Source organism: Tympanuchus pallidicinctus, unplaced genomic scaffold (assembly GCF_026119805.1).
Source record: "Tympanuchus pallidicinctus isolate F22 unplaced genomic scaffold, pur_lepc_1.0 scaffold5, whole genome shotgun sequence".
In the NCBI taxonomy this organism is placed as follows: domain Eukaryota; kingdom Metazoa; phylum Chordata; class Aves; order Galliformes; family Phasianidae; genus Tympanuchus; species Tympanuchus pallidicinctus.
This window is the reverse complement of record NW_026294769.1, coordinates 27,760,365-27,785,306: the sequence shown is the minus strand read 5'-3', so window position 1 is coordinate 27,785,306 and position 24,942 is coordinate 27,760,365. Positions and strand designations below refer to the sequence as shown.

General features: G+C 38.2%; 1 protein-coding gene across 2 annotated transcripts in view; it reads left to right on the top strand.

Annotated features, from left to right (window-relative positions):
- The window catches only part of ARHGAP28 (Rho GTPase activating protein 28), a 75,347-nt gene that overhangs the window by 20,686 nt on the left and 29,719 nt on the right, over positions 1-24,942 (top strand). Inside the window, exons 1-3 of one of the 2 annotated variants that reach the window (XM_052703458.1) lie at positions 3,804-4,025; positions 18,943-19,151; positions 23,349-23,566. In XM_052703458.1, coding sequence (XP_052559418.1) covers positions 18,977-19,151; positions 23,349-23,566 — 393 coding nt within the window. In that variant the 5' untranslated portion in view covers positions 3,804-4,025; positions 18,943-18,976. Of the gene's footprint in view, positions 1-3,803; positions 4,026-18,942; positions 19,152-23,348; positions 23,567-24,942 lie in introns of those variants that run through there. The other variant, XM_052703457.1, reaches the window with a different exon arrangement.

The window sequence follows — 24,942 nt, the reverse complement described above, 5'->3', positions numbered from 1 at the left end:
CAGAAGGACATCACTAGCTGGCTGAAAATTAAGGTGCAAAATCAGAGACTCACTTGAAAAAAATCCAATGTTTGTAAATTCATCACAAAAAATTACTCCCCAATCACATGGCTCCACATACTGTTTCCAGTATACATATGGCCCTGGCTTGTGGCTTTTGCAGCAGGCGCTGGAAAACAAGCTCAGGATCTTCCTGTTAATTTACTCACGGAGGAGGTTTTTTCCACTGGGCAAGTTCATTTGTCAAGGTGACCTTCACAGCCGACACTAAGCTTTAGTGTAGATAAAGAGTGCCATGTCAGCTAATTTCTGAAAATCAGCTCAGTGCCAGCAGTGCAGGCACGCTGCAAAACAAAACTCTTCTTTCCTACAGGCACTGGGAGGATTTTTCTGTTCCACAGCTTTCGTGTATCAGCACTGCGCATTTTACAATCTTTCTTCTGTCATGCTCTGTAAACCCTCTTCTCTTGCATGGCTGATTTTACGTTTAAATGGTCTTGAGGTTAAATAGTTTCTTTTGAAAAATCCCTACTCCATAAATTAACGTCCTCCTAGTCACAGCTAAGATCACAATTAAATCTTAATCGATCACGGTTACAGGTAAGAGATTTTACAGATCCCCTGTCAAAGTCCAGACAGAAGCAGATCTTCAGAGATCTCCTCCAAGATCCTTTAATCTTTCATGGCTTCTAAGGAGCTGAGGTCAAGTCTGGACTGCCAGGCCATGAATATCTTCTTCCTATCTGAATTGCTGCTTTAAAATACATCACTTATTAAGTCTTAGGACATTGCCATTCTTCTATCATGAAAAACAAGCCAGATTTGGAGCATGTGTATTTAATGCAGCTCAGTGTTAATGTAAAAGCCTGGAGAAGAGCCTCTGATTTTTGCACACTAGCAGCTGGAATAGATCAATATGTAGAGACCCTGGAAATAGAAGTCATGTTTCAGAGGAAACCACTACACAATTAGGATCATGCCAGTTTAATTTCTGTAGAATAATTAATCCAACAATATTTCTTCCAGTTCCTTTCTTGTAGTTTTATTTTCATGCTTGCCATATGACATCAGTTAGACAAGTCCTCAAAGCAATTCCCCAGCAGCAGTGACCTGTTAAAACAGAAGACTGTATTTAGAAGCAGGATCAAAAAAAGAAAGGAATATTTTTTCTCAGGGAGAAAGAAGTTTGGGTTGGGTTGATCAGAATAACCTACAGAGCATTTTTTAAGCCAAGAAAAAAAGAAGCCAAAATCAGAAAAAGCTGAAACATACCATTGCAACATCTTCTAAATGAACTGTTTTGTTTCTAATTTATGTAGATTTAATTTTGAACAGAGAAGTAAAACAAAGTCAAAATCATTGAGATCAAACTGTTTATTGTTCTTCTGAATTTCTACGTGAGAAGAAAATGGCTTTGTTTCAGATGAACTTTAGATGAAGATTTTTTTCAATTACTCATTTGGCCAAAACCCTGACACTTTTAATAGTTTTGGACTGGCTTTTACATCCAGATGTAGCAATGAGGTTAGGCATTTGTCTCATTGTAAGGACAACCTATATATTTCTGCAGTCATAAAATGGAGTCAACAGGAGGTCTATTTTATTTCTTAGCATTTAATTTTTGAATAAAGAATAGAATGAAGCCACATCAAGAACTGTCAGTTGTATGACATTCAGTATGTTTGCTGAAATATTTCATCCTTTTATCTGTATGTACGACGAATAGCGCAGAGCTAATTCTTAACTGATCATGAAACAGAGTCAAATCAAAACGTATAGATGTGGTACTTGAGGACATGGTTTAGTGCACAATATTAGTGGCAGGTGGATGGTTGGACTAAATGAACTTAGAGTTCTTTTCCAACCTTAATGTTTTTATGAATTAAGATACCAATGCAGGCAGAACTTTGTGTAATTCAGATCCCTGCCACCTTCAGTAGAACACCTGTGTATATGAGTTCACCACTGTTTATTTTTCATATACAGCTGTGATTAGAACTCACCCTTGTGCTGATCCAGAAACAGTCAGAAAAAAATCCATAAATAAAATATTTTAAAGCATATTTAAATTGTTAATGGCAAGACTTTTAACTTAAAGATTTATTTAAATTGTAGTTCAGTAAAACATTGTATTTTGGAGGTATGTTAAATGGAGGGGCATGGCAGAGAGAATCTCACTGTTCCCTTGCTTTCAAGTATACAAAATGCCCAGTGAGCAATTAACCACCTCCAGATTTTAACAGTTCTTTGTGAGAACCTCACTGTCCTCTCCTCTTATGGACAGCAAGGCAGATATCCACAGCTGAGCTGAATTTCTCTTTGGAGGTGGTTTCTTTTCCACTGGCTGCCACTAGGAACCTATGGCTCGTAGTGCCTTAACCCACACATCCCAGCTCAGTATCTAGTGTTGGATGAGATGACCTGGTGCTTACTGTGACACAGGAAGAGTTTTAATTGCTGACAGCAGCCTGAGAGAGGATAAGCTTAATGCGTATTGCTGCAGGTGACCTGGTCTTGCTTCTTCCCCTCCCTCCTGGCCTGCATTTTTCTGCACCACAGGCAGCAAGCTGCTATGGATTTGGATTGCTTTCACATTTACCACATGCAACCAAATCTCACCTTAATTTCTAGGAAAACACAGGGCACTGTTAACAAGGCTTTTGTAAATCTCATTAGAGAGCAACTTTGGGAAAAGGCAATCCTCTATTTATGTTTATATATTTTTAATTTCTACTTATTTAAACTATATGTATCTGTTTATACAATGCTTAGAATTAAGTATAAAATGACTTTAATTTCCTCCACAGTAGCAGTTTAAAGAGAGTAACTGAAGGAGCAGTGAATTACTTTTAAAAAGAGGGAAAAGACATCCTTGAAGGAAGGAGAGGCACTCTTGTGAATATTCAGCCTCTGATGTAATGCCTGTGTGAGGTGACACTGTAGATGTGTTTAGCTGGGAGGATTGGACAAGCATCACACTGCTGTTTCCAACAAAGCAATATTAGCTGCCAGGCAGCTAATAGTCCCATTTTTTCTGCTGAAGATCTTTAGCTATATATTTAGAGGAAGTGAAGAATAACAGAAAGCTTATAACCATAAAGTCAGATTTGCTTTTGAGAGATCAGCTTAAGTATTTCAATGGATAAGTAAGCTTGGTGGAGGGAATTTAGTTGGACCATCTCAAATGATTTTCATGTTTCTTGGGCCTCTTTTTACTGCAGTAACCTCCAGTGGTAAGAAACAGTCAGCACATGGGCCATCCCCAGCTTGCAATTTCTGTCATCCCTGAATTTCAAGAACTTACCTAACATGGCAAACAAACAATTGTGGGCCAGTCTTTGCAAAACATGGGGCTTACTTTTGACAGCATTCATCTGCACCTCCCACTGTAAAAAAAAAAATTAAAAAAAATATAAAAAAAAAAGTAAGAAAGGCTTCCACATAAATGTTTGATCTTAATAGCTGTACTCTGGCTTGCTTCACTTTCTTAACTGGCACTGTGCACTGGAGAAAGCTCCTCGTTAATTTTCATCTGGTCATTTACAATTTTGGAGTTACGTTAATGGCCGTGTCTTACATCCCTTTAGCAGAAAACACATAAATTGGCTCTGTCTTTTTCTGTGCCACCCCACACAGACTCTCCTGAATTACAGTGCAGCTAACACTGATTGCTTTTTTATTTCTCCTCTTAGGAAATGGATAAAAGGCTTAAGTTCTGACACAAACAGGAAAACACACTAAGAGGATTTATCCTGAAGGCATCTACTCTTTAAATAGTGATGGAGCAGTGTCAGTCCATTTCCCACAAGGGCCAGAAGCTCCACCGCTCTTTGTTCTCATAGCCCTTGTATGACTAGAGGCAGAATATCCTATCACAGGCTGTCAGATAGCTCCCAGAATAAGCAACTTTGTGATCATAGGCTGAAAAAGAACTTACTGCCGCTAGGAGCATGAAGAAGTTGAGTTTCAGAAGAACTCTGCCCTGCTCCCTTAAGGATAGCACCAAGGATTTGTTCTGCTGCGAGGTAAGATTTGCAGAATTTACTAAATCAATAACTTAGCCTCACAGACCCTGTTCCCTCCCTCTTGTTTTCTTAAATAAGGAGTGACAGGAGAGGGAGTAAGCTGACAGAGTTATCACTAGTGGAATTTTCCAGCTTTTCCAGGCAGGAAAGGGGGGACAAAAAAAAAAGATCCACTGCAGAAAAACAACTAGACAAAGTGCAAGTGAAAGAGACTGCAAGATAGGCATAGGACATTGTTTTTTTGTTGTTGTTCAAGTTGAAATAGAATGAAAATAAAAAAAAACTAATAATACACCCCTGTTTAAATTTTATTGACAAAGTGTGTTTCTGGATTATTATACTCTGTTGTAGTACAACTTTTTCCTTACTGTTTATGCTGTTTTAAAATATATGTCAATGGAATAATGTTCCAGAGGGAGAAAAACCTTTACTTCAAATCAAATTAATCACATTTTTCCCCCTTTTTTTGCTTTCATTTGGCCTGGCATTCAAAAATTTGCCCTCTTTTAGCCTTTATCTTTTGAATATCATACAGATGTTTGAGATATTGCTGTGTGTTTCAATTCAGTGTTGTGTCTGTAATTTAACTTGCACACAAGTAGAGAGTTATAGAAACCTGGCTTTCATAGTATATCATTCAGTGGCAGGAAAATGAGGTCTGACAGTTTAAGTGATACACTCATATAGATTACATAGCTAAATGAGCTAAAGTGTTTCTACAGTCACAAATACTTTATCTAAATCCCCATTTTTCAAGTTGCGCTCAAATCTGTCTTGGTTCTGTACAGCTAGCAGGCAGGGATTTGTTGGTTTTTTCTCATGGATGCTTTCCATTTGAAGGTGCTTCTGTCTGGTACAGTGAAACAAGGTCTGGTGGTGAGCAGTAGTTAAAACAATTGAAAACTGTCATGAAAACTGGAAAAAAATCAAGGGAGCTGAAAACAAGGACATGTCCATATTGTTTTAATCAAACTGGAAGTTTATTTATGGAGCCTACATAAATGAAAATACAGACAATAGGCCATCAGTCCAGCATTCGGGCAGGATTTCTCATCCCACATGTAGGAATTCCAGGGATTTTCTCTCCTGCCAGCTGTTCAGTGTGGTGTTTACATCTCCACATCTCCAGAGTAAAGATAAGGAGTGTTAGAGGAATTGCATTTAAGTAACTCCTGTTCCCTTAGAGTTAGCCAACACTGAAATGGCCAACACAATGTTTCCAGTTCCAAAGTCTCCCTGCAGTAAAATGTGGTGAGCCAGGGTCATGACCTCTGACTGAAATAATTCTCCTTGCCTTGGGGAAAACTTTTCAAGGATTTCTTTCCCTGTTGTATCTTCTGTAGAAGCATCATAAGACATATACTCAGTATCAAAGGGAATTCTTGAGTGGCATGAGATGCTGTAGAGCAGCACAGTATAATGATCATGATCCAATATGATGAGTACAGAATAGATTTTAGTTGATTTTGATCAGAAGGAAAGAACAAGTACTTTCTTGTCACACACAAAGTTTCACTGAAAGGAAATCCAGGCAGCTATTGTCCCAGGTGATCTGAGTTATACTAGCTAAGTTATTGATTTAGAATATTTAGAATAAAAGAATTAGATCACTGAGTTCATTCTGAAATTTTTACTGGACAGTTAAAATTCTAGGACTAAGAGATTTTTCTTCAGCAAATAATGTGTCATTACAGGACCCAACAGTGTTCAGTCAGGATGATAGAGCTTACTGGCATCAGTGGCACTGCCCAAACTACCTTCTGTGATTTTTGCAACTTCTTTTTCATATTAATAGAATTCTGAGGGGTCTTAATTGCTGGTTTTTCTCCTGATTGGTCCCAATGAAGGTGATCCGGTCCATGCAATGAAAACATAAGGCATTCCTAAACGCTAGGGTTTTTCCAGGCAAGGCTTTGCAATGCACTTCAAAAGTGATTCCTATTTCTTAACATTTCTGAGACATAGAAATGCAGATGTTTCTAAATAGCTAGAATTTATCTACTGTTAATGCTGTTTCAAGAAAATCACCAAATTTTGATAAAGATGAACAAAAGGTTATCAAAATTTCTTCAAGTTTTAATTACTCTTTAGGAGAAAACCTTTTAAAATGCATTGTTTTGGAAAACTTTTGGTGGTGAACTATGCATAAGTGATCACAGTGATGTGGCAGCTTCTTAATTTGATACATCTTTCTCCTACACAAATAGACTTTGAATAAAGTCTATTCCATTTTTATCTCAACTTAATCTTCTGTTTAGCAACAAATTAATGATGATCTCTTGGTTCATGACTTAGGAAACGTTCCGTTACATATGTTAAATGGATTTTTCAGAAAGGATTCATCTTCTTCTAGATTACCAAAATATTCCTTCCCTTTGTTTGAATCTTTGCTGTGTATTCATATATATATGTATGTATGAAATGATGCATAATGATCTTTCCCTTAGGGTATTGTGTGTATTTCATAAAGGAAAAAGAGATTAACAGTACATTACAATACAAACAGACTGACTTTATGGCAATCTTGCAGAAACTCGTGCCAAACAAAAGAATAAATAACAGCTGGTTCAATCACAGCCAAATTTAAAAGATAAGGCTTGAATTTAGGTGGTAAAAATTCCAGGAAGCTGGGCAAGCTTAATGTCTGCAGAAAAAGACAATGAGTGTAATAGCATGTAACAAAATTGAAGCAAAATTTTCAAATGTCTCTGTGACTTAAAAGCCTCAGTATCACCTTCAAAACCAAGTTTGCATTCAGGAGCATTTACCCTCCCTGTAGCTGAATAGAGCTTGTGCCTTAAACTCTTCAATTGCTTCTGAAACTCAGTTAGGTGACTGTCCCCTCTTGGTCCTTTTTGAATTCATAGCCTGTGCCTGGAGGGACAGAAAAAACACTAGACCAAGCGGTGGCTGAATACCAACATAGGATAGCAACTGTAACCAAAGAACTAGAGATTTAATCATGATTATTCCTTTGTTTTACTGCAAAGCTATCTAGTGACTCTGTTTTTGATTAAACATGTGAAGATGTCTGTTAAAAATCTTGTGGAAGCATTTTGAATCAATTGTAACTGATGTAAATATAGCCCTTGACTGGAAATCTGCCAGAGTTAGTGAGCTGCAACAGTTCAGTCAAGATGCACTTTATCAAAAGCATGGATAAGTAATTTGATGTCCTCATGGAAAGGATAATATTACAGCTTCACGATATTCATAAGGTGCCTATGTAGTGAAAGATCTAACATGATCATTAAAAAATGGATGAATGCCCTGTGAATCTTCATCCCCTAGCATAGATAATGGCTTTTATCTAGGCAGAAGTGGGAAGAGGTGCATGTATTCACCATGACAAAGGGCACAGAAACAGCTTAGTTGTACCCATTTGACATGAGCATGTGAGCTTTCAGACATGATTTACTGTGTTTGCATAGCAATACTAATTGCTTTTTAGAGGCTATCCAGTCAAAAAAATATGCGCTGGGTTGACAAAGCTCAGCTACAAACTTCAGCTATGCTCTGCAGGAGTTAGAGATTAGCATTCTATTACTCACAATGTACCTGACTTTAAAATCACAAACTGCCTCTTGTATCTGAGCTGGTATATCTTTAAGGACTCTTTCTTCAGTGCACAAGAGCACTCCGTCCCCAGGTGTAGCAAATCAGAAAAGGAAGGCTAGAGACCAGCATGGCTGAACTGGGACCTGCTGGTCAAACTGAAGAGCAAGAAGACAATGCACAGGCATTGGAAAAAGTGACAGGTACCAGGGAAGAGTATTAGGAAGCTGCCAGGCTGTGTAAGAATGGTGTCAGGAAAGCCAAGGCCAAGCTTGAACTAAACTTGGCTTGGGATACCAGAAAGAACAAGAAAGGCTTCTACATGTGCTGAGGCTAATTAATATTCTTTAATATCTTCATCAGTGATATCAACAGTGGAGTCAAGTGCACCCTCTGCAAGTTTGCTGATGACACCAAGCTGTAGGGTATGGTTGACACACCAGAGAGATAGGATGCCCTCCAGAGGGACCTAGACAGGCTTGAGCAGCGAGTTCAGATGATTGTCATGAGGTTCATGACAAATCTAAAAGCAAGATCTTGCACCTGCATCAAGGCAACCCCTATTGCCAATACAAACTGAGGGATGAAAGGATTGAGTGCAGCCCTTCTGTAAAAGACTTGGTGGACGGGAAGCTGGACATGAGCCAGGTATGTGCCCTCACAGCCCAGAAAGTCAAGCATATCCTAGACTGCATCAAAAGAAGCGTGGTCATCAGGTCAAGGGAGGTGATCCTGCCCCTCTGCACTGTTGAGGCCTCACCTGGAGTACTGTGTACAGGTGTGGGGTCCTGAGTACAGAAGAGACACAGACCTGTTGGAGTGTATCCAGAGTGGGGCCACAAAAATGATTCATGGGATGGAACACCTCTCCTATGAGGACAGGCTGAGAGAGTTGGGGCTCTTCAGCTTGGAGGAGAGAAGGCTGTGAAGTGACCTGATAGTAGCCTTTCAGTATATAAAGGAGAGCTACAGGAACAGCTTAGAAAAAGCCAGAATAAACCAGTAACTCAAAATAGTCAAAAGTAATACCTTCCTGCAATACACTATGCTTATGAAAAGTAATACTTCCTGGCATAGTTCTGGGCCATCCAGTGTTTGTACTTCCCAGGATAACACTAAAAGGCATTTTATACCTTTGTTAATATGGTTGAAGCTAATACTGTCCAGATATAACTTCTGTGTTGAAGACTTTCCTCCAGTGAGATTTCTTTTGAGATTTCCTCAGAGATTTCCAAGAGCTATGTTTTACTCTCTCAGTGTCAGTAGTAAAAGACATTAACTTTCAAACTTATGCGCAAAAATCATTTGTCTGGCTTCAGTGAGGCTGCTTATAGACTTCAGAATTACTCATATCACTGAGGAACTGCAAATGATGGCATCATGTTTTGTAAATATCAGTGCTCTCTAGCTTCAACAGTTTCAAGAGCTGCAATGTGTTTGAATATCTAGCTTTGAAATACCTGGCATGTTGCAACTTCTCTCAGAATGTTTATGGATGAAATAGTTCAGATAAGTCTCTAAAATAAAATAAGCAAGAGAAAAAAAAATGTAGTTGAGGAAACTAGGAATCTGATGGTTACTCTCTATAGGTGTTGCCTGGTTTTTCTTATTCTAATATCTGCCATTTTATAGACATTGCAAAGAAATGTAACTTAGTCAGATATTTCCATCTCTCACCGGTGTCCAGCTTGGAAGCATCACTGATGTGTTGGCTCCTGACATAGAAAGATCTTTTTTTTCGTAGACAGATAATACAAACATTCAAACACAAATTAGAAAAATGCCACTCAAAGTTTAAGGTGTTGCTTTGATAATCCCCATGAAAATGTTCCTTCTATCACCTTATAATGAACGTAGAAATCATTTTAAGTTCACAGAATGTCTTTTATAATTAATTGATAGGAACTTTATAGCAGTTTTTTGTTTTGCTCTTTGTTCCTCTGTTGAAAACTGGAGAATATAAGTAAATTTTATCTTTTGGTCCTCTGCAAATGTCTGTTCTTTGGAGATCTGTGATCTTCTACTTGGTGTACCCTGGCTGTTGGCTTTGTCTCCTTCAACACTAAGCTTCTACTCTTCAGCTTTGTTCTGTCTTCAGTTTTGGTTATATCTCCCATCCTCTGAACAGGCCTCTCATAGGCTTATCTGACAAAATAGTTTCTTGCCAACACATTTCTGTGCTTATATTATAAATGAAAATTGTCTAAATGAATTTCCAAATGGAGTCAACTGCACCTTTTTAAAAAAAATTCAGCTTTGTCTTTATGCTTACATAGCTATGCTTCTAGTTACTGATGTCCTGACTGAGAGAAGTTACCAAATAATACGTTATTATCAAATTTTAAAATGAATGAAATTAAGATGAATTTATTAGTAAGAAATTAGTTCAGTTTCCCTCAAAAACATTAATCAAATCCTGTTTTAATGTAGCTTGCTTTTTATGGCCTAAAGGTTCAAAAGGAAAATTCCACTTCAGCAAAGCCAAGAAGGTTGGTTTACCTCTGTTAATATGACCTATCTGCTTGGGATGCTCTGATAATTTATTTATTTTTTTTTTAGAATTCGAAGTATGTTTTGGCCCTGAACTTTTTGTAAATATTTATAACAGGTTGAAAACAGAGGCTGGTGTGTGACTGTTTCTGGTAAGGAAATATGACTGTCAAATGCCATTGAAGAAGCACACCATCAGCTGCAATCCTCATCCCTTCCCAGTGTTTGTAGTCCCACTGTGCTGTACTGGTGTCTCCTCACGGAGACACTGGTGTCTCACTCATGACTCTGTGCAGAAAGCCTTCTGAAATGCCTTCACTTCTACTCGAGGCTCTCTCTCAACACAGCAACATTTGCCTTCTGGGAAATTGAAGAGGTAGGAGAAAAGGAACAATTTGGGAATGGTTGCAGATGGACTGAAAGGAAGATAGTGTAGAGATGCTCAAATCATTCAGGATAAAGTCACAGACTTTTCTTGACATTCCTAAGAGTAATCAATGGACAACTTGCTGAAAAACTATTTTTCTGTCCTTTCTATATTAGATGACATGAACATTTTTCTTCTGGTAAAAGTAAGAACATAGTTCTTCGAGATACCTCGATAACTACACTGAGTTATTAAGCAGTCTCACTAACAAAAGTAGAGTCTACTCAGCAAATGTGGGACCCTTTACAAATTCATACAATCTTTACAAATGTGCTTGAGTGGCAAAAAATAGAATTATAGACACATCTTGGTTTTTGTGTGGCTACAACATTTTCCAGCAGATTTTTCATTCCTTCTCCCTGATTCAATATGCCACAAAGTACAATACACCATGGAAAATACAAGCTGAGGGTTCAGAATTTCCTGACAGCCAATCCAGAACTGCAGAGAAAAATTGAGATGGTGAGAAGTAATGTTTTTCATGCAATTCTTGTAATTTGTAATAACTTCAGAATTAGCAATACCACAAAGAAGGATGTTCTGAATTTAAACATAAGGGATAAATTAAGCCAGTGAGGCTGTAACAGTTTATAACTAGCTGAGAATCTGATCCAGGATTTTAATAACGACAGTGTGAAGCTACTCCCCACTCAGTCAAAAGATTTTAAAGAATCTTCCCCTCATAAGTTTTTTTTTTTTTTTTTCTGTAAAATAAATATTGAATGTGTTGCTCAGCTTTAAAAAATTAATGTACATTTCAACATCATTTAAATCCAGTGCCGAGAATACTTTTAAGCATCATGTTCAAAATTATTTTATGTGGATCACAGGGTAACTGTTAAAATTTATGACTAAGATAAAAATGAATTCTTCAGAGAGTCAACATTCGTATTTTGTAGCTCAGTCATTGCCTCTTGTATACATTAAAACACATTTAAGGAAAACATTGTCTTAGGAAAATAAGTATGGCTATTTTGCTTTGGTCTTGAAGCCTTCAAAAAAAAGTATTTACTTAAAAGTGTGTATTGATTATAGGGCAGGAGACAGTAACATCTGGAGTTCACTTAAAGCTAAGCACAGAGAAAACTTCAAAGCATACTGCATGACTTCATGCTCCCATTTAGTTTACATGTTCACTCTCAGGAAGTATATGCCCTCTTTCTTTGCTTATGTCAAGGACTTAAAGAGCTTGCATTTGTGATATGTGTAATTGCATTAGAAGCCTTCCAGGAGACAGTATGGTCCATTTCTTTATGATGCTTCCTTAAGCCAAAATGACTCTATTTGTCTCTTGAAGTGCTTCAGAGAAATAAAGTTCTATAAACAATATGAGCTCATTAATGATAATATGTATGTTACTTGAAGGGACAACTTATTTAGAAGGTTCTAAAATAAAAATAATTAGATATTTTTCCACAAATATGACATAAATGGAGGCAAAAATAGAAGGTGTACTGAGAACTATAGCAAGTTTGACCCCTTATGTTTCAGTACTTACTTCAAGTCTGACGAGTGTTTCCATATTTCTTTCTCTTTATAAAATCTTGTTTGTGGCTCTAGTCCCAAAAATCCTGTAACACTGTCCTGTTTACCTTCCCTATGGATTTTGCTTGGTTTGCTTCTTTGCTTGTTGAATGATTTAATCTTCATTTGAGCACCAGTGCTGGTGCAGTCCCAGAATTTAGACAGGATCTAATGCAATTGTGCTCCCCTATTTCTTTCTCATTCATATAATTGTTTCATTTTTGCTTGCTACTTGAAGTGACACCCTAGCTAGCTGCCTGCACTCAGCTGCAGAATGAAATGTGTCTGCCTTGTGCTTTCTGTACAGCTTAACCAAGTAACTCATGCCAAGGACCTGCAATCTTACAGTAGTATGTCCAGGGTCATTATACATCTTGATTTTAAATTATGTCTGTGTGGAATCTGAAGGTTTTACACTGGATTTTGGGATGCTCAGCTATCCAGCAATATCTCTGGATGTCTGCCAGACAACTAGAACTTTTCTGAGACGTCTGCTCAGAATGAGGAGATAAACAGTGCGCAAGCAGTGAGCCCAATGCTCCTGAAGGGCTTGATCAGCATGGGGTGTATGTAGAGTGAACTATCAGATTCCCCGGTTCAGTGCTCAGGCGCGAAGCATTTATACTGTACATGCAAAATAGATCAAACATTTCCTGGAAGAATGGAGTTTCCTCTGGTACAGTGCTTGCTCCATATGCCTGTTTCTTCCTGGAAATACTTGGTCCTCCTTAGATGTGTGGATGTGTTGCATACAAAATTAATTGGACTTAGGCAAGCACCAACAGAGCAGAGTATTTGTCAACTCTAATAACAAAATATGTTTAAGATGTGGCTACTCACAGACATAACTTTTGCCTGCTGCGGGCCATGTCTAGTGTTTTTTATTCTGTCCATAGCCACTGTAATTTGCATCAATCATATTCTGCCATGATTGCTGATCCTTAAGTCTTAAGAATTCCAAACCAGCGTGTTTTGCTGCCTCTCAATGTATGAGAAAAGAATTCTTTTCCAATTTACTTGGAAAAAAAAAAAAAAAAAAAAGAGATAACAACATACTCTTGTTAGTGTTAATCATTTGAGAATCCCTGCTGCCCTTTGGGAACAGCTTTGTTAGGACAATGAAGACAAAATAGAGTCCCTTTCAGATTTTGACAGATGCACTGAAGCCATATAGTGCACTGTCTCTGTTGTATTAGGACAGCACTGATGTGATGTGATTGCCAGCATGGAGGAGAGGTCTGGGTCGTGTCCCCAGAGGTCATCATTGCCAGCAGGCAATACCTAGAGAGCATATTCCCTGCTCTCCACTAGCTCAAAGGGTCTGATTGTGAGAGCCCCCACACTCACACACACAAACAGAGAGATTATTCTGCAATCTCCGTGCTCAGCCTCAGGGCAGCCACAATGTGGTCATTGTTGTAGATGGGGGTCTTCCGTGCCACTGACGAAAACATTGCATCAGAGAGCTGAAGGAGACAAGGTGAAATGCATTTTTAGATAGTGCAGGTAACACTGACATACAGGCTTCATAGCTGAATGTCCTGACTGCTACTAGCACAACTGAAGATTAGTTATGAATAAATAAATGAAACTCTTTTAAACCTTCCAAGTCCTTTAAATTTTACAAGCTTTTTCTCTATTAAATCTTTAAATCCTAAGACTCGTTAAACAAGGCTATTTGGTCTAAAAAAAAAAGTACTTTAAAGATAAAAAGGATCTTTGGAAATAAAAGTAATTATTTACAGAAGTATCAATTGCAGAATGTTTGTGGAAGTACTGAATATAGCTGATACAGTAATGTGATAGCTCAGCTTATTTTCAGACCAACAGACAGTGAGATTAATATGATTTTTAATATGAGTTTCAGTAGGCAAGAGAATGAAAAAAAGACTGCTGAAGTTAAGTTGCATTTTGCATCTCACTCAAATACTCTGTTGTTAGAGAAGCTTGTGACACCTCGGTGCAATTAATGAGCATGATAGGTCAAATGCTAGATGTTAGAGAAAGAAAAATGAAACTTTAGAGTCCACTGCCTACATTTTTTATAATATCTGCAAGATAATCAGAATGAGAAGCAAGCACAAGGAGTTGGGAAATGTTGCCTGAGATATACTCCTCTCTGCGATTAAAAGCCACTGAGAACAGAGCGAAGGAAGCAAGCAGACAGCAAACTGGGTCACCAGGAAGGAAGCAGAAGATGAGAGATTTGGGGGAAGAGTGTTGGCTGAAAACAAGCTGTGAACTGTGCACAGAGGTAGTATTTCCAGTTGCTGGACTCTGCCTGGAGCTTTTACATATTTGAGGAAAAAAGAAAAAGGAAATATTGGTACATGACTGCTTCCTAAAAATTCAAAACAGACAAAAACAGTTCTTAGCTAAGAGGTAGAAATGTACCTTGCCAATACAAGGTACTATCTCCTTTTCTACATCCAAGAAAAGTTAAGCAGAATGAGAGTAATTGTTTATTTTGTCAGAAGTTGAGTATCCTGGGCAACCTGATCTGAATGTGTACATTTGGTGGCCCTGCTAGGCAGGGGGGTTGGAACTACATGATCCTTGAGGTCCCTTCCAACTCGGGTGATTCTGTGATTCTGTAATAGTTATGATAAACTGTAAGAAAGATTGGGGACAGACAACAGCAAAGCACTCTGCTGCTGTTGCATTATTCAAGCGCTATCAACTTCACTGGAATGAGTGAGTACACTGATAGAATGATTGTAATAAGCAAAGGTGGCCTCTGGTGCTCAGAAGAACACCAAAAATGGCCAGGATAATTTGTTCCTTGCTTCTTCCCCTTTCTTGTAAATGTGACTAATTGTGATGGACTTAATTTAGGACTCACTGAATTAAATCAAACGTAATGATCCACAAGAATAAGATGTTCTGTCTCTGTGTAAACAAGGATTGAATGCTGTTTTTAACTACAAGGTGGCTTTATTGCTCCCTGTCTGTTTTATGGATTCTTTACCACCCATTATTTAATTAAACTGAAAACACAAGCCTAGCTTTCTCATTAGTCAGCCCATGAGCAATCATTAGGTGTCACTGAACCAGTTCTTCATGCAGTGTGACTAACCTCTGCTTTGGGGATAGGATAAGAAGTGCTACTGGATCTACTATGGCTATCCTGAAATCAGTGTATGCTGGCAGACCCCCAGCAGCATACTGCTGCTCGATATACAAAACATAAATCATAGGTTCAGTGGGCCTACTTTGCTATTGCATTTTGTCAGCATTACAAACACAACAAAGTTGCTAACTAGAGTCACACGCAGACGAATCAACCTCCTTGTGTCCCATGGAAATACCCCTCTTCTTTGCAAATATTGCTCTCTACATGATACAGAATCACAGAATCACAGAATCACAGAATCACCTGGGTTGGAAGGGACCTCAAGGATCATGTAGTTCCAACCCCCCTGCCTAGCAGGGCCACCAAACATACACCATCATGGTTCTCCTTACTGGCACTCTTCAACCCTTTCTTGTGTGACTGATGCCCAGCAACAGAAGGGTTCTTTGATAACAACCACTGTAGTATACTTTTCCCTTCTTTCATTTTCTTTTGTTTTCAAGTATTTTGGTTTGTATCTGCGTGGGTTTTTGTTTTGTTTTGTTTTGTTTATAATTGCATCCTGAAAACAGTTTCAGCTCACTCACTGAAGTCACTGTAATTTTTTTTTGGTACTTCATCATCCTTTTCTACCAGTGTTTTCCATCTAGGAAGCCAGATCTGAGACCCCTGCTGCATTAAGTTTCAGTCAGCCTTTTGGATTAGCTCACCAGTACTGTACATGTAAGTTACCAGAGGAAATGGAGCATGAGGTTTGTGATTAGTCCTTGTCTAACCAGACTGCTGTTCCAATTTTCTGTAAGAACAATGGACTTGGCTTAGAACAAAAAAATAGATCCTTACAAACTTCTTTATAGACACCGAGGAAAAGGGCAAACAAACCAGAAAGCTTAAGGGTGAGAAAGGTATGAGGAACGTAGGTTTCCGGCTACCAGAGTTCCCAAGTGACAGGCAACTTGGGCTTGTTGAGCTATTTCTGAGACAGGCATGCTGAGTCAGTACTCATGTCCTCCAAGACATTAAAAGCAGTGAGGAATATGCTTTGCTTCCTCAGTGGGAATTCTCTCCTTTTTCCTGAAACTGTTTTCAAGAGCTTTGAGTAGAGGAAGTGGAGATAACTGCCATTATTACATAAAACAAACCACTTCCTCCAGGACATAAGCTCCAGGTATATGGGTCAAAATGGCAGCCAGAGAACTTTTCCAGCACATGAGACTGAGAATAATTGTAGAAGATTAATACCAGACCACCTGGAAGCAAGCTTCAGTTGTTTACCAATAAGGATAAAGCATCTCTGCCTAATCTTTCTTGTTACAGGAATTTTACACAGTGAGATTTAATCTGTGCTCAAGTTTCAGATATGTGATTCTCAGCAGACTTTGTTCAGTTGATTTTCAAAAAAGCTCCATACTTTTAATATTGTTGTAAATGCATGTTAATTACTCAGTAACCATTGACGTATTTGGTAAAGCTGGTTGTCACAGCAGTTGTTGCCATGTTACGTGATCTGTTTTCATTTAGCTTTTCGGCATGGTAATATTACAGAACTCACTGTGAGGAGAAAAGAAACAACCTACCAAGCCTCTTTCTTCCTAATATGGTGAAATGAAAAGCCCTGGTTTGAGTTAGCTGTTAGAAGTGCTGATGGAGTCAAAGCCCAGGGATCAGTCTGGTGTGGTGCCCGAAGAGCACAAGGGTCACGGTCAAGACTCACACTGGGAGGGCAGGAAGTGTTTAAATTCCCTGACCATGACTAAGTGATGGAAGGCAGCAAAGTGAAAAAAAAAAAAAAGGGAAAAAAAAAAAGGAAAAACTCCTCTGCTTATCCCAGCATGCCTTTGACTCCAGCACAGTGAGAGTGTTATTTCTGCGAGTGCTGCTCTGGGCAGTGCTCTGGAGCAGATGTGGAGACTTATTTTTTAACAAAACTTTAACAATACTGGTATCAATACGTAGTGCGCAGCAATGTGGGGGGCTCAGGCAGAACTCCAAGCTACAAAGGAAGTTGGGGAGGGACACAAGCCCTTGGCATAGGCTCTCTCCTTGCACAGTGCTGAGTGGAAAGGGGCCCCAAAGGCCTTGAGAGTGCCAGGAAGCTTTGCCTTTTTCCTTATTTGTGTTCGCTATCACCTCTCAAACAAAGGAGCAAAACTTCTCATAGCAGTGAGCAATTGGCTAGCAGGGACTACTTCCCCATCCCAGCCCTCTCCCCACTGACTGCACAGTTTTCCTTGCTGTTTCTCAGGGGTTCAGCTTCTCCTTGTTAACATCTCTGCTTCAGGACACTTTGCACAATTCTTGTGATATCTGTGAGGCCCACAGTTTTGTCTCCTTGCTGGTGCTGAAGGAAAAGAGAAAGGCAAATCCAAACAAAAAGATCCCAGGCCCCATACCCACTGCAATGATGGTTTATTGGCAGGTACTTCAGTCACCTGAGTTGTGTTGAGCAAACATTAAAAGCTCACATCCCCTCAGCAGAAGACTGTGTGGTGAGCATCCAATAGCTTTAACCACATGTGTCACAAGTTCTTCTCACGTTCCATAACTGGAGCTTATCCTAATTAATAACAGTTTCAGCATTTTGCTTAAAAACAGTCATTTGCCATCTGTGAGAAGGGAAGAAAAGATCCAGTCAGCTTCATTATATACTGCAGTGTTTTTACATCCATTAGGAGACCTTAGAAAAGGAGGGAAATACTGAAAAGGAAGCATCTTTTTTTTAATGGAGTAAAAGTGATGTTTGTGGTTTTAAACAAAGGGCTGTTGGCAGGATGATGCCATAAAGGAAAGGAAGAGAAAGGGAAACTGCATTTGAATTAATTCAGATAAGTTAAGGCCAGAAGACCTTATGACATAATTTTCCATTAATTCCTGCAGTCTAGCTCTCTAGTCATAATTGTGCTACCTCTTGACTCCTTTGTACAAATATTGTGCTAGTTTTTTATTACTTTCTACTGTAATTACTGTAATTACAGTTGCAAAAGCTGTTTAAAGTATCGCAGCTGTAATAATGTGACAGAACAAAGTTAGATAAGACTTTTGCAGTGGGTATTTCATAAAATTTTCTGTGAAATTATACGTCTTCACCTGTATGAGTTCACAATGGGAAAAGAAAAGAACAAAGGAACAAGGGACAAGTTTGTTAGTTTACTAAAAATCCAAAAATTAATTTAAGAGAAGAAATCTTTGTATTGAATTGTAACTTGAAATTTGATTTTTAGTGAATCAATTTTTTTAAACAGTGATCGAAATCTTCTGTTTGTCTTAAAATATATGATTTCACTTTTAAGATTTTTTAAAAAGATTGTATTTATTTTGAAGTTCTTTTTTAAAAATACTTTAAACAGAATTTTCAAATGGAAAAAGTAATTATTCTTCTGATCTAAATCATCTCATATTTTTCTTTATAATACACACAGTTAGTGGGGACAAGATGATACATTTCAGTGTTCCCAACTCTGATTATTTTTCCTCAAAAGTATTTCAGCGCGTAAAAAAAAGAGAAAGACAGAAAGAAAAGCTGAGGCACAAAGAAGTTAAAATCCTTTTTTATTGTCTCATTAGAAAAGTAGCAGTATTAGATATAAAAATTGTATCTCCTGAGTTCCCCTCTTGGGTGTAAAACATTAAAAATCCTTAAAGAGATAAACTGTTATAAGAAAACAAATCTCTAGTCATGACTTCTATGAGCAAGAGAAATCATGAAGACCACCAGCACTGTGCACTTTGCTTCCAACATCTTGTTCCTGGTCTTCCTGGTACAGCCACATTTGAAACCCTGGTTGCACGTCCAGTCCGCGTATTAGAAAAGTAAAATATTTTTAGTTTTCATCTCTGTCTCTTTTCAGAAAATCTCTTCCTCGCTGCCGAAGAATTAACAGGATGCTTTCCAATGAGTCAATGCCAACAAGTCCTCCAGTATTCACTCGCTCCAACTCTCAGGCCTCCGTGGACAGCACCTCCATGGAGGACTTCTGGTGCGAAGTGGAGAGCATCAAGGAGAGCAGTGAAGATGGGCCTGAAGAAGCAACACTCTTGGAGTTCAAACCTGCTGATGGTAAGCACGTAAACACCACTTCTTCTCCACACCTTAGCATTTCCTGATCTCTTTGGTGATGCTTTTATCTCTTTCCCTATTACGAGCAAGATTAAAATACGGATTTCTTTGAGTCAGGAAAGAGAAGCACTAAAAGAAAACTTTATCTCCAGCATTTAATAATCTAAACCAAAATCCATTAAAGGACAGAAAAGTTCAATTAATATATTGGAATTTTCCACTTTCTGGCTTTTGGTAAAATATAAAGTAGAAGTTATGAAAGTCTTGAAGAAGTTATTAGCTAGATATCATTTTGCGCTATCAAGTTTGGTGGCTGCCTGTTTCTCTGAAATTGACTTGAGGAGATATTATAGATGAGTCCAAGTATAAAGATGACTACATTCTTCAGCTTCCTTACTTATTAAAACTTACTGATCTCTTCTATGAATTACATCTGGAACAAGTCCTCTAACTTTTCCCAGTTATGATTCCACTTACAAATGTATTTTATTATACAATACAAAATACCAGGTGTTAACGTAAGACAAAACTGAAATTTTTCTGAGGCCAAGGCCCACTGATTGTTGCAGCCACTTTGAGGATCAAGGCCACTAGTCTGGGAATAGCTGATCTAAAGATAGATTTTGAAAGAATGGTGTATTCTCTTCACGCTGTTGTTAATATGAGTGAAGTGTGCTTTTCTTACCTTTACATGCAATAGGATATCATTAATTTTGCTACCAGGAAAAGGGTTGAAAAGGGTAAAGGATGTTACTTTATTTTGTAATCAAATAAGTAATCATTCATGATAAGTATCCAACAGAGAGGTATCTAGCTCTAACTACATGCTGTTTCCATGGGGAATGACTTCCACTGTCTAGCTCTAGTCTCCTCTCTTGGGAATAAAAGTAGAAGACCTCCATTTACCAAAAATCTGTATTCAGTAAGGGACAAGATCTGCCAGGTAAAACTAAGCTGCCCTTTTTTTTGTTGGCCTGTGATCTCAAATAAAGATAGGTGGAACTAACTGAAAAATTATGGTTATTGTTACAGAAAAGCAATCTGCCTCAGTTTGCCCTTATTGGGAAAGTGTGCTGTTGCCACTAAGGCTATCAGCGTTCTTGGTTATGTTAGGAAAAACACCACCAGCAGATCAAAGGATGTGACTCTTCTGTTCCACTCAGCACTGGTGGGGACACATTTGGAGTGCCATGTTCAGTTCTGGGTTCCCCAACTCAAGATGAAATCGTGAACATCATGGTATTTCCCTCATGCAATTAGCAGTGTAAATGATATGTCCATGACTTTTCCCCCACATCAGGGGAAGGTTGCAAGCCAGTTAAGTTAATAGGACAAGGAAATGCAGGAGCCTACTTTACCAGTTCTCAAAAACTTTTCTGTTGCTCTCATGACTGCTCAGCTAATTCTTCACACCAATGCAAAGTGTACTGTAGTTCCATACTATCCTTCATCTGATTTCACCTCATTACATTGCATTGATTTTTTCCTCTCTGTCCCAAATTAAAAATGTGACTGCAGTGTAAAATGCAATACATCTCCACACTTCATTTACCTTTATATTGTTGTTTTACACACTTATGTTGTGCATACACCCACACACAACCACGGAGTTCTTCTAGTTATTAACGTCAGTAATATATTCAGTCTAAGATTATAAATCTTGGAAATGATTATGAGTTCTATTAAGATACTAATAGGTTAATACCCCTTGACGAGGATCAAAATACTGAAAATCAATGTGGAAGTCCCCAGTGTAAAATAAAAACAAATATTCATCATCTTGTCAAGATCTCTTTGAGAAGAAAAGGTGCAGAATCCTTAAGAAACCAAAAGGACTATAGCAGCTAGACACTAGTGATATTGTCAAAGACACAATTCTGCATTTGCCACTCAGATGTGTAATAAGAAGACTTACTCTGCAGATATGTAACTAAGGACGAGAAAAAGTAGATCATAATAAATGGCATGAGATGAAAATGTAGGGAAAGTGAAAGTCAGGGTGTTTAAAATCACTGTGACATGCAGAACTGCTATTAACACTTAGTTTTAGAAGTTTGGGATGAGATATTTGGGCTTATATCTGAAATTCAAAAAAGGCACATACCTATTCTAGCAGTCTCTGAGAGCAAAAGAAAACTTTTGCCAATGGGCCCTCTCTATTATCTGTTTATCTTCTGATGGATTAGGATTAATAACAATGACCCTGCCGAATGAGTAGCTACTACTGTAAAAAATAATATTTTTCAAAACAATATAGGTTTGTTAGCTCTAACTTAAACTTATTTTCATAAACTTTTTGAGAGTTTTTCTGTCTTAAGCCTACGTTTGTAAGCAGCTGAAACAGAAAAAGGGAAAAGGCCAGAGAAAACAGTCACAAGGGTGCCTGGTAAACAGGCAGAATTACATGTCTACTTTACTATTTTTCATTGCATCATAAAAACCATATTTGATTAAAAACAAAATTATTGGAAATAATGTCAGGACAAAAGCCAAAATGAATATAATTTGGAAAATGAAACATGAATGGTTGTGGGTAAGACAGCAACACTCAGAAATGGAAAGAAGTCTTGTTAGGAAGAAGAGTGAGGATGGCAGAACAACCTCAGGATCAAAACTAATGGAGGAGGAATGGAAATCCTGTCATCCTGTCTCCATTGTGATCCTTTCAGAATCTACGATCCGTTTTGTGGCATACAGGACCCCAGCCTAATGCAGAGCTGAGTTTTTAAAGGCAGGTTATTTTTGTAGAGCTTTGTGAAGAGACTAGGAAGTTAGCCGTGAAGCCAGTGATGGCATATGTGTATGCTCTTTCATTTGCCCCCACCAATCAAGACTCTAATTCTCTTTTTTGTGTGTCAGACAGTCAAAGTGAAGTAAACTGGTGTTTGTCAATCTACCTGCAGTCCAATTTTACCAAGAGGAGGCAATAAAGAAAGAATGAGAAGATGAACATATCATTAACAGCAGTGCTGCAAGAGGGACAATGAGTGTATAGACTAGTTACTTTACAGAACAGTCTGAAAATTAGTCAATTTCCTCTTTGGTGTGTTTATTTGTAATACCTTTCCTGCAGTCAAAGCTGAAATCCAATTATTGTTTTGATTGCTTTGTTTCAAGCAGCATATTGCTGAAGCAGGATTGGTCACAGGCAGAATAAAAATGAAGGCTCTTAAAATCTTCTCTGTGATAAGAGATTTAAAAAGATTATAATTGTTTGCTTTAGAAAGCAGATAAATGAGAAGGCAGTGACAAAAAAACTTAAAACTACAAAGTGAGCCAGAAAAGGTAGATTGGAAGCATCTCCCTGTTCTACAGTGACAGGGAATATTCATCTAAGGTAGCAGGTAGCAGTAGCAAGCTGAAACTCAAAGAAAGAAAACACTGTTTCACACTGTGTATAATCTTACTGCAGAGCTGGTTCATAAGTTGGCACTAAGCAGGGCAAAAGGAGGTATTAGTTATTGATCTGGGTGTCCAGAACCCCTGGGAAGTAGATTATTAGCCAGTCTTTAACTAGTAGAAATCAGGATGACATCTAAAAGTTAGCTATTTCTGCACCTTGCACCTCTACCTGACTTCTTTGATACCTATCCCTACTTGCTTTTTAGTGATGGCTCTGGCTCTTACTTATCTTGTCCGAGTGACTATTGGACTGTCTGAACTCTGAACATCAAACTTTTCTCCACTGGTCACCTTTCCAAAGTGTTTGATTACCAGCTGATGGAGGGTTTTTAAAGCATCTTTAATCTTCTCATCATTTGTGTGCAAACACACTGCTGTATTGTATACATTACTTCAGTATTTTTGTTTACTTAGAATACCAATTTAATTTCTACCCACATAGCTTCATCTGACAGGACATGGTCTAAGTGGGAACTGAGGATTTATTAACTTGCATGAGGAGTTGGCCTTTAGCAAACTTGCTGCATCAGGCTGCCATCTTCACATGAAGATGTTATTGTACAGGTTAAAAATACTTCCTCTGATCTAAACCTCCCTTGTGCAGACAGTGTCAAACTGAGAGTTGGTAGTATGGTTACAAAAGCTGAATTAACTTAGAATCTTGGCCTAAGAAAGATTGGAAGTGGAGCCTTCCAGAGGTAAAGGCAGACACAGCAGGCCTCCACGCTACCTCCCTTCCTTCCTGCCCTTCTCTACTTCTCCATTAAGACCACGTTATGCTCTTTTCCTCCACAGAAGGGGAACTGGAGGCTGAGTGGCTGCAGGATGTAGGCTTATCTACCCTGATCTCAGGAGCTGAGGAGGAGGATGGCCAAGCCCTGCTGTCCACTCTGACCCGAACACAAGCTGCTGCCGTACAGAAGAGGTACAACACATACACTCAGACCCTGAGGAAGAAGAACAAGCATACAGTCCGGGATGTGCGAGACATCTTTGGCACCAATGACTCTTCTGTAAGTAGCTAATGAGTTTGAAAGAATGGTTTTGAGCTTTTTTATTTATTTATTTTTAATTTTTAAGTGTTTTACAAGTAGTACATGAATGCTTCTACTAGACAGAAATCTTGTCTGCTGATGGTCCACAGCCAGCCAATACAAGTTCCTAACACTAAGTCCAGGCTTGTAGTGTTGTATTTGCTACATTTTGCGAGGAAAGGAAGAAACCAAATAAAATAGATGGCAGACAATTTTGTAGTTAACCTTCAGCACAATGTCGTATCTATTGCCAGCCCTTCTCCTAAAACCTCCTTCCAAGACTAACATTTACTCCCTTATTTTTTGGAACTTGATGAGTTACTCTTGGCAGTTGTTCAAATTTTTTCTAACTTCTGGGGACGCTTGCTATTTTCTCAACAGTCCCAGCAGTGAAGTAAAGCTTCTCTAATGAAGCAACTGGGGTTCAAATATGCATAAGCAATTAAACACCTGCCAGCACAATTGCAACTGGTATGCTGGCAGTTACAGTTCACTTACATAGCCAACAAAAATCTATTAACTATTCATTTATTTCACAGCATCAGAAACAAGTATTGCCCCTAGTGAATTCATCCATTTTTCCCTTAGGATAGCTCTAAGACCACCAATTCTGATCCCTTCACTGTTTGATTTAGGTGAATGCAGTCAGCCATGAAAATTCAGCCCAAAGCAACATTTGATTTTGGATGAGTGACTCGTGATACCTTATTAGGGGACCACCAATAAGCTCACAAATTCACCTTTAAAATCAAACTTCTTATTATTACAAAAATCTAGGAAACTTCTTATATGAAATTGTTTTATCCTTTTCTATTTGTCCTACCTTTTCTTCAAGAACTGGTATCCTGAATGAATTTTTTTAAAAAAAGGGGGGGGATGACAGGGGAGAAGGAAGAAATAAAATTGTAGCTGCATAATTATTTTAAGATAACAAAAATATAGTGTCTAGTGGGTTAATTTGTTTGTCTCCACTTAAAATTACCTGGGATCGTTATTGCCTTACCTCTATGTGATAGAGAAATCCCACAAATATTTCTAGAAGCACCTAGTAGTTTCCTGTCGGCAGACTTTCTTGCATGAGAAATGCTTAGCATGTTTGCATGAACATTAAAAAGCTGTGGCATTTCTTATTAGATTAGCATACTTCTTTTGCTTCATGTATCTGTATGCGTTAAAGCACTTATAATTTTTAATAATGCTATCAAAGCTTAAGTTTTCTAACAAATTTAAATCAGGCAAACAGTGGTTGTAACTCAGATGGGCACACTTGATCTTTTCCTGACCTGCTGATTTTTCTCTGCTATTTTTCACTTGCTAAAGGAATAAGAAACTTCCCATTCATTGTCCTTTAATTC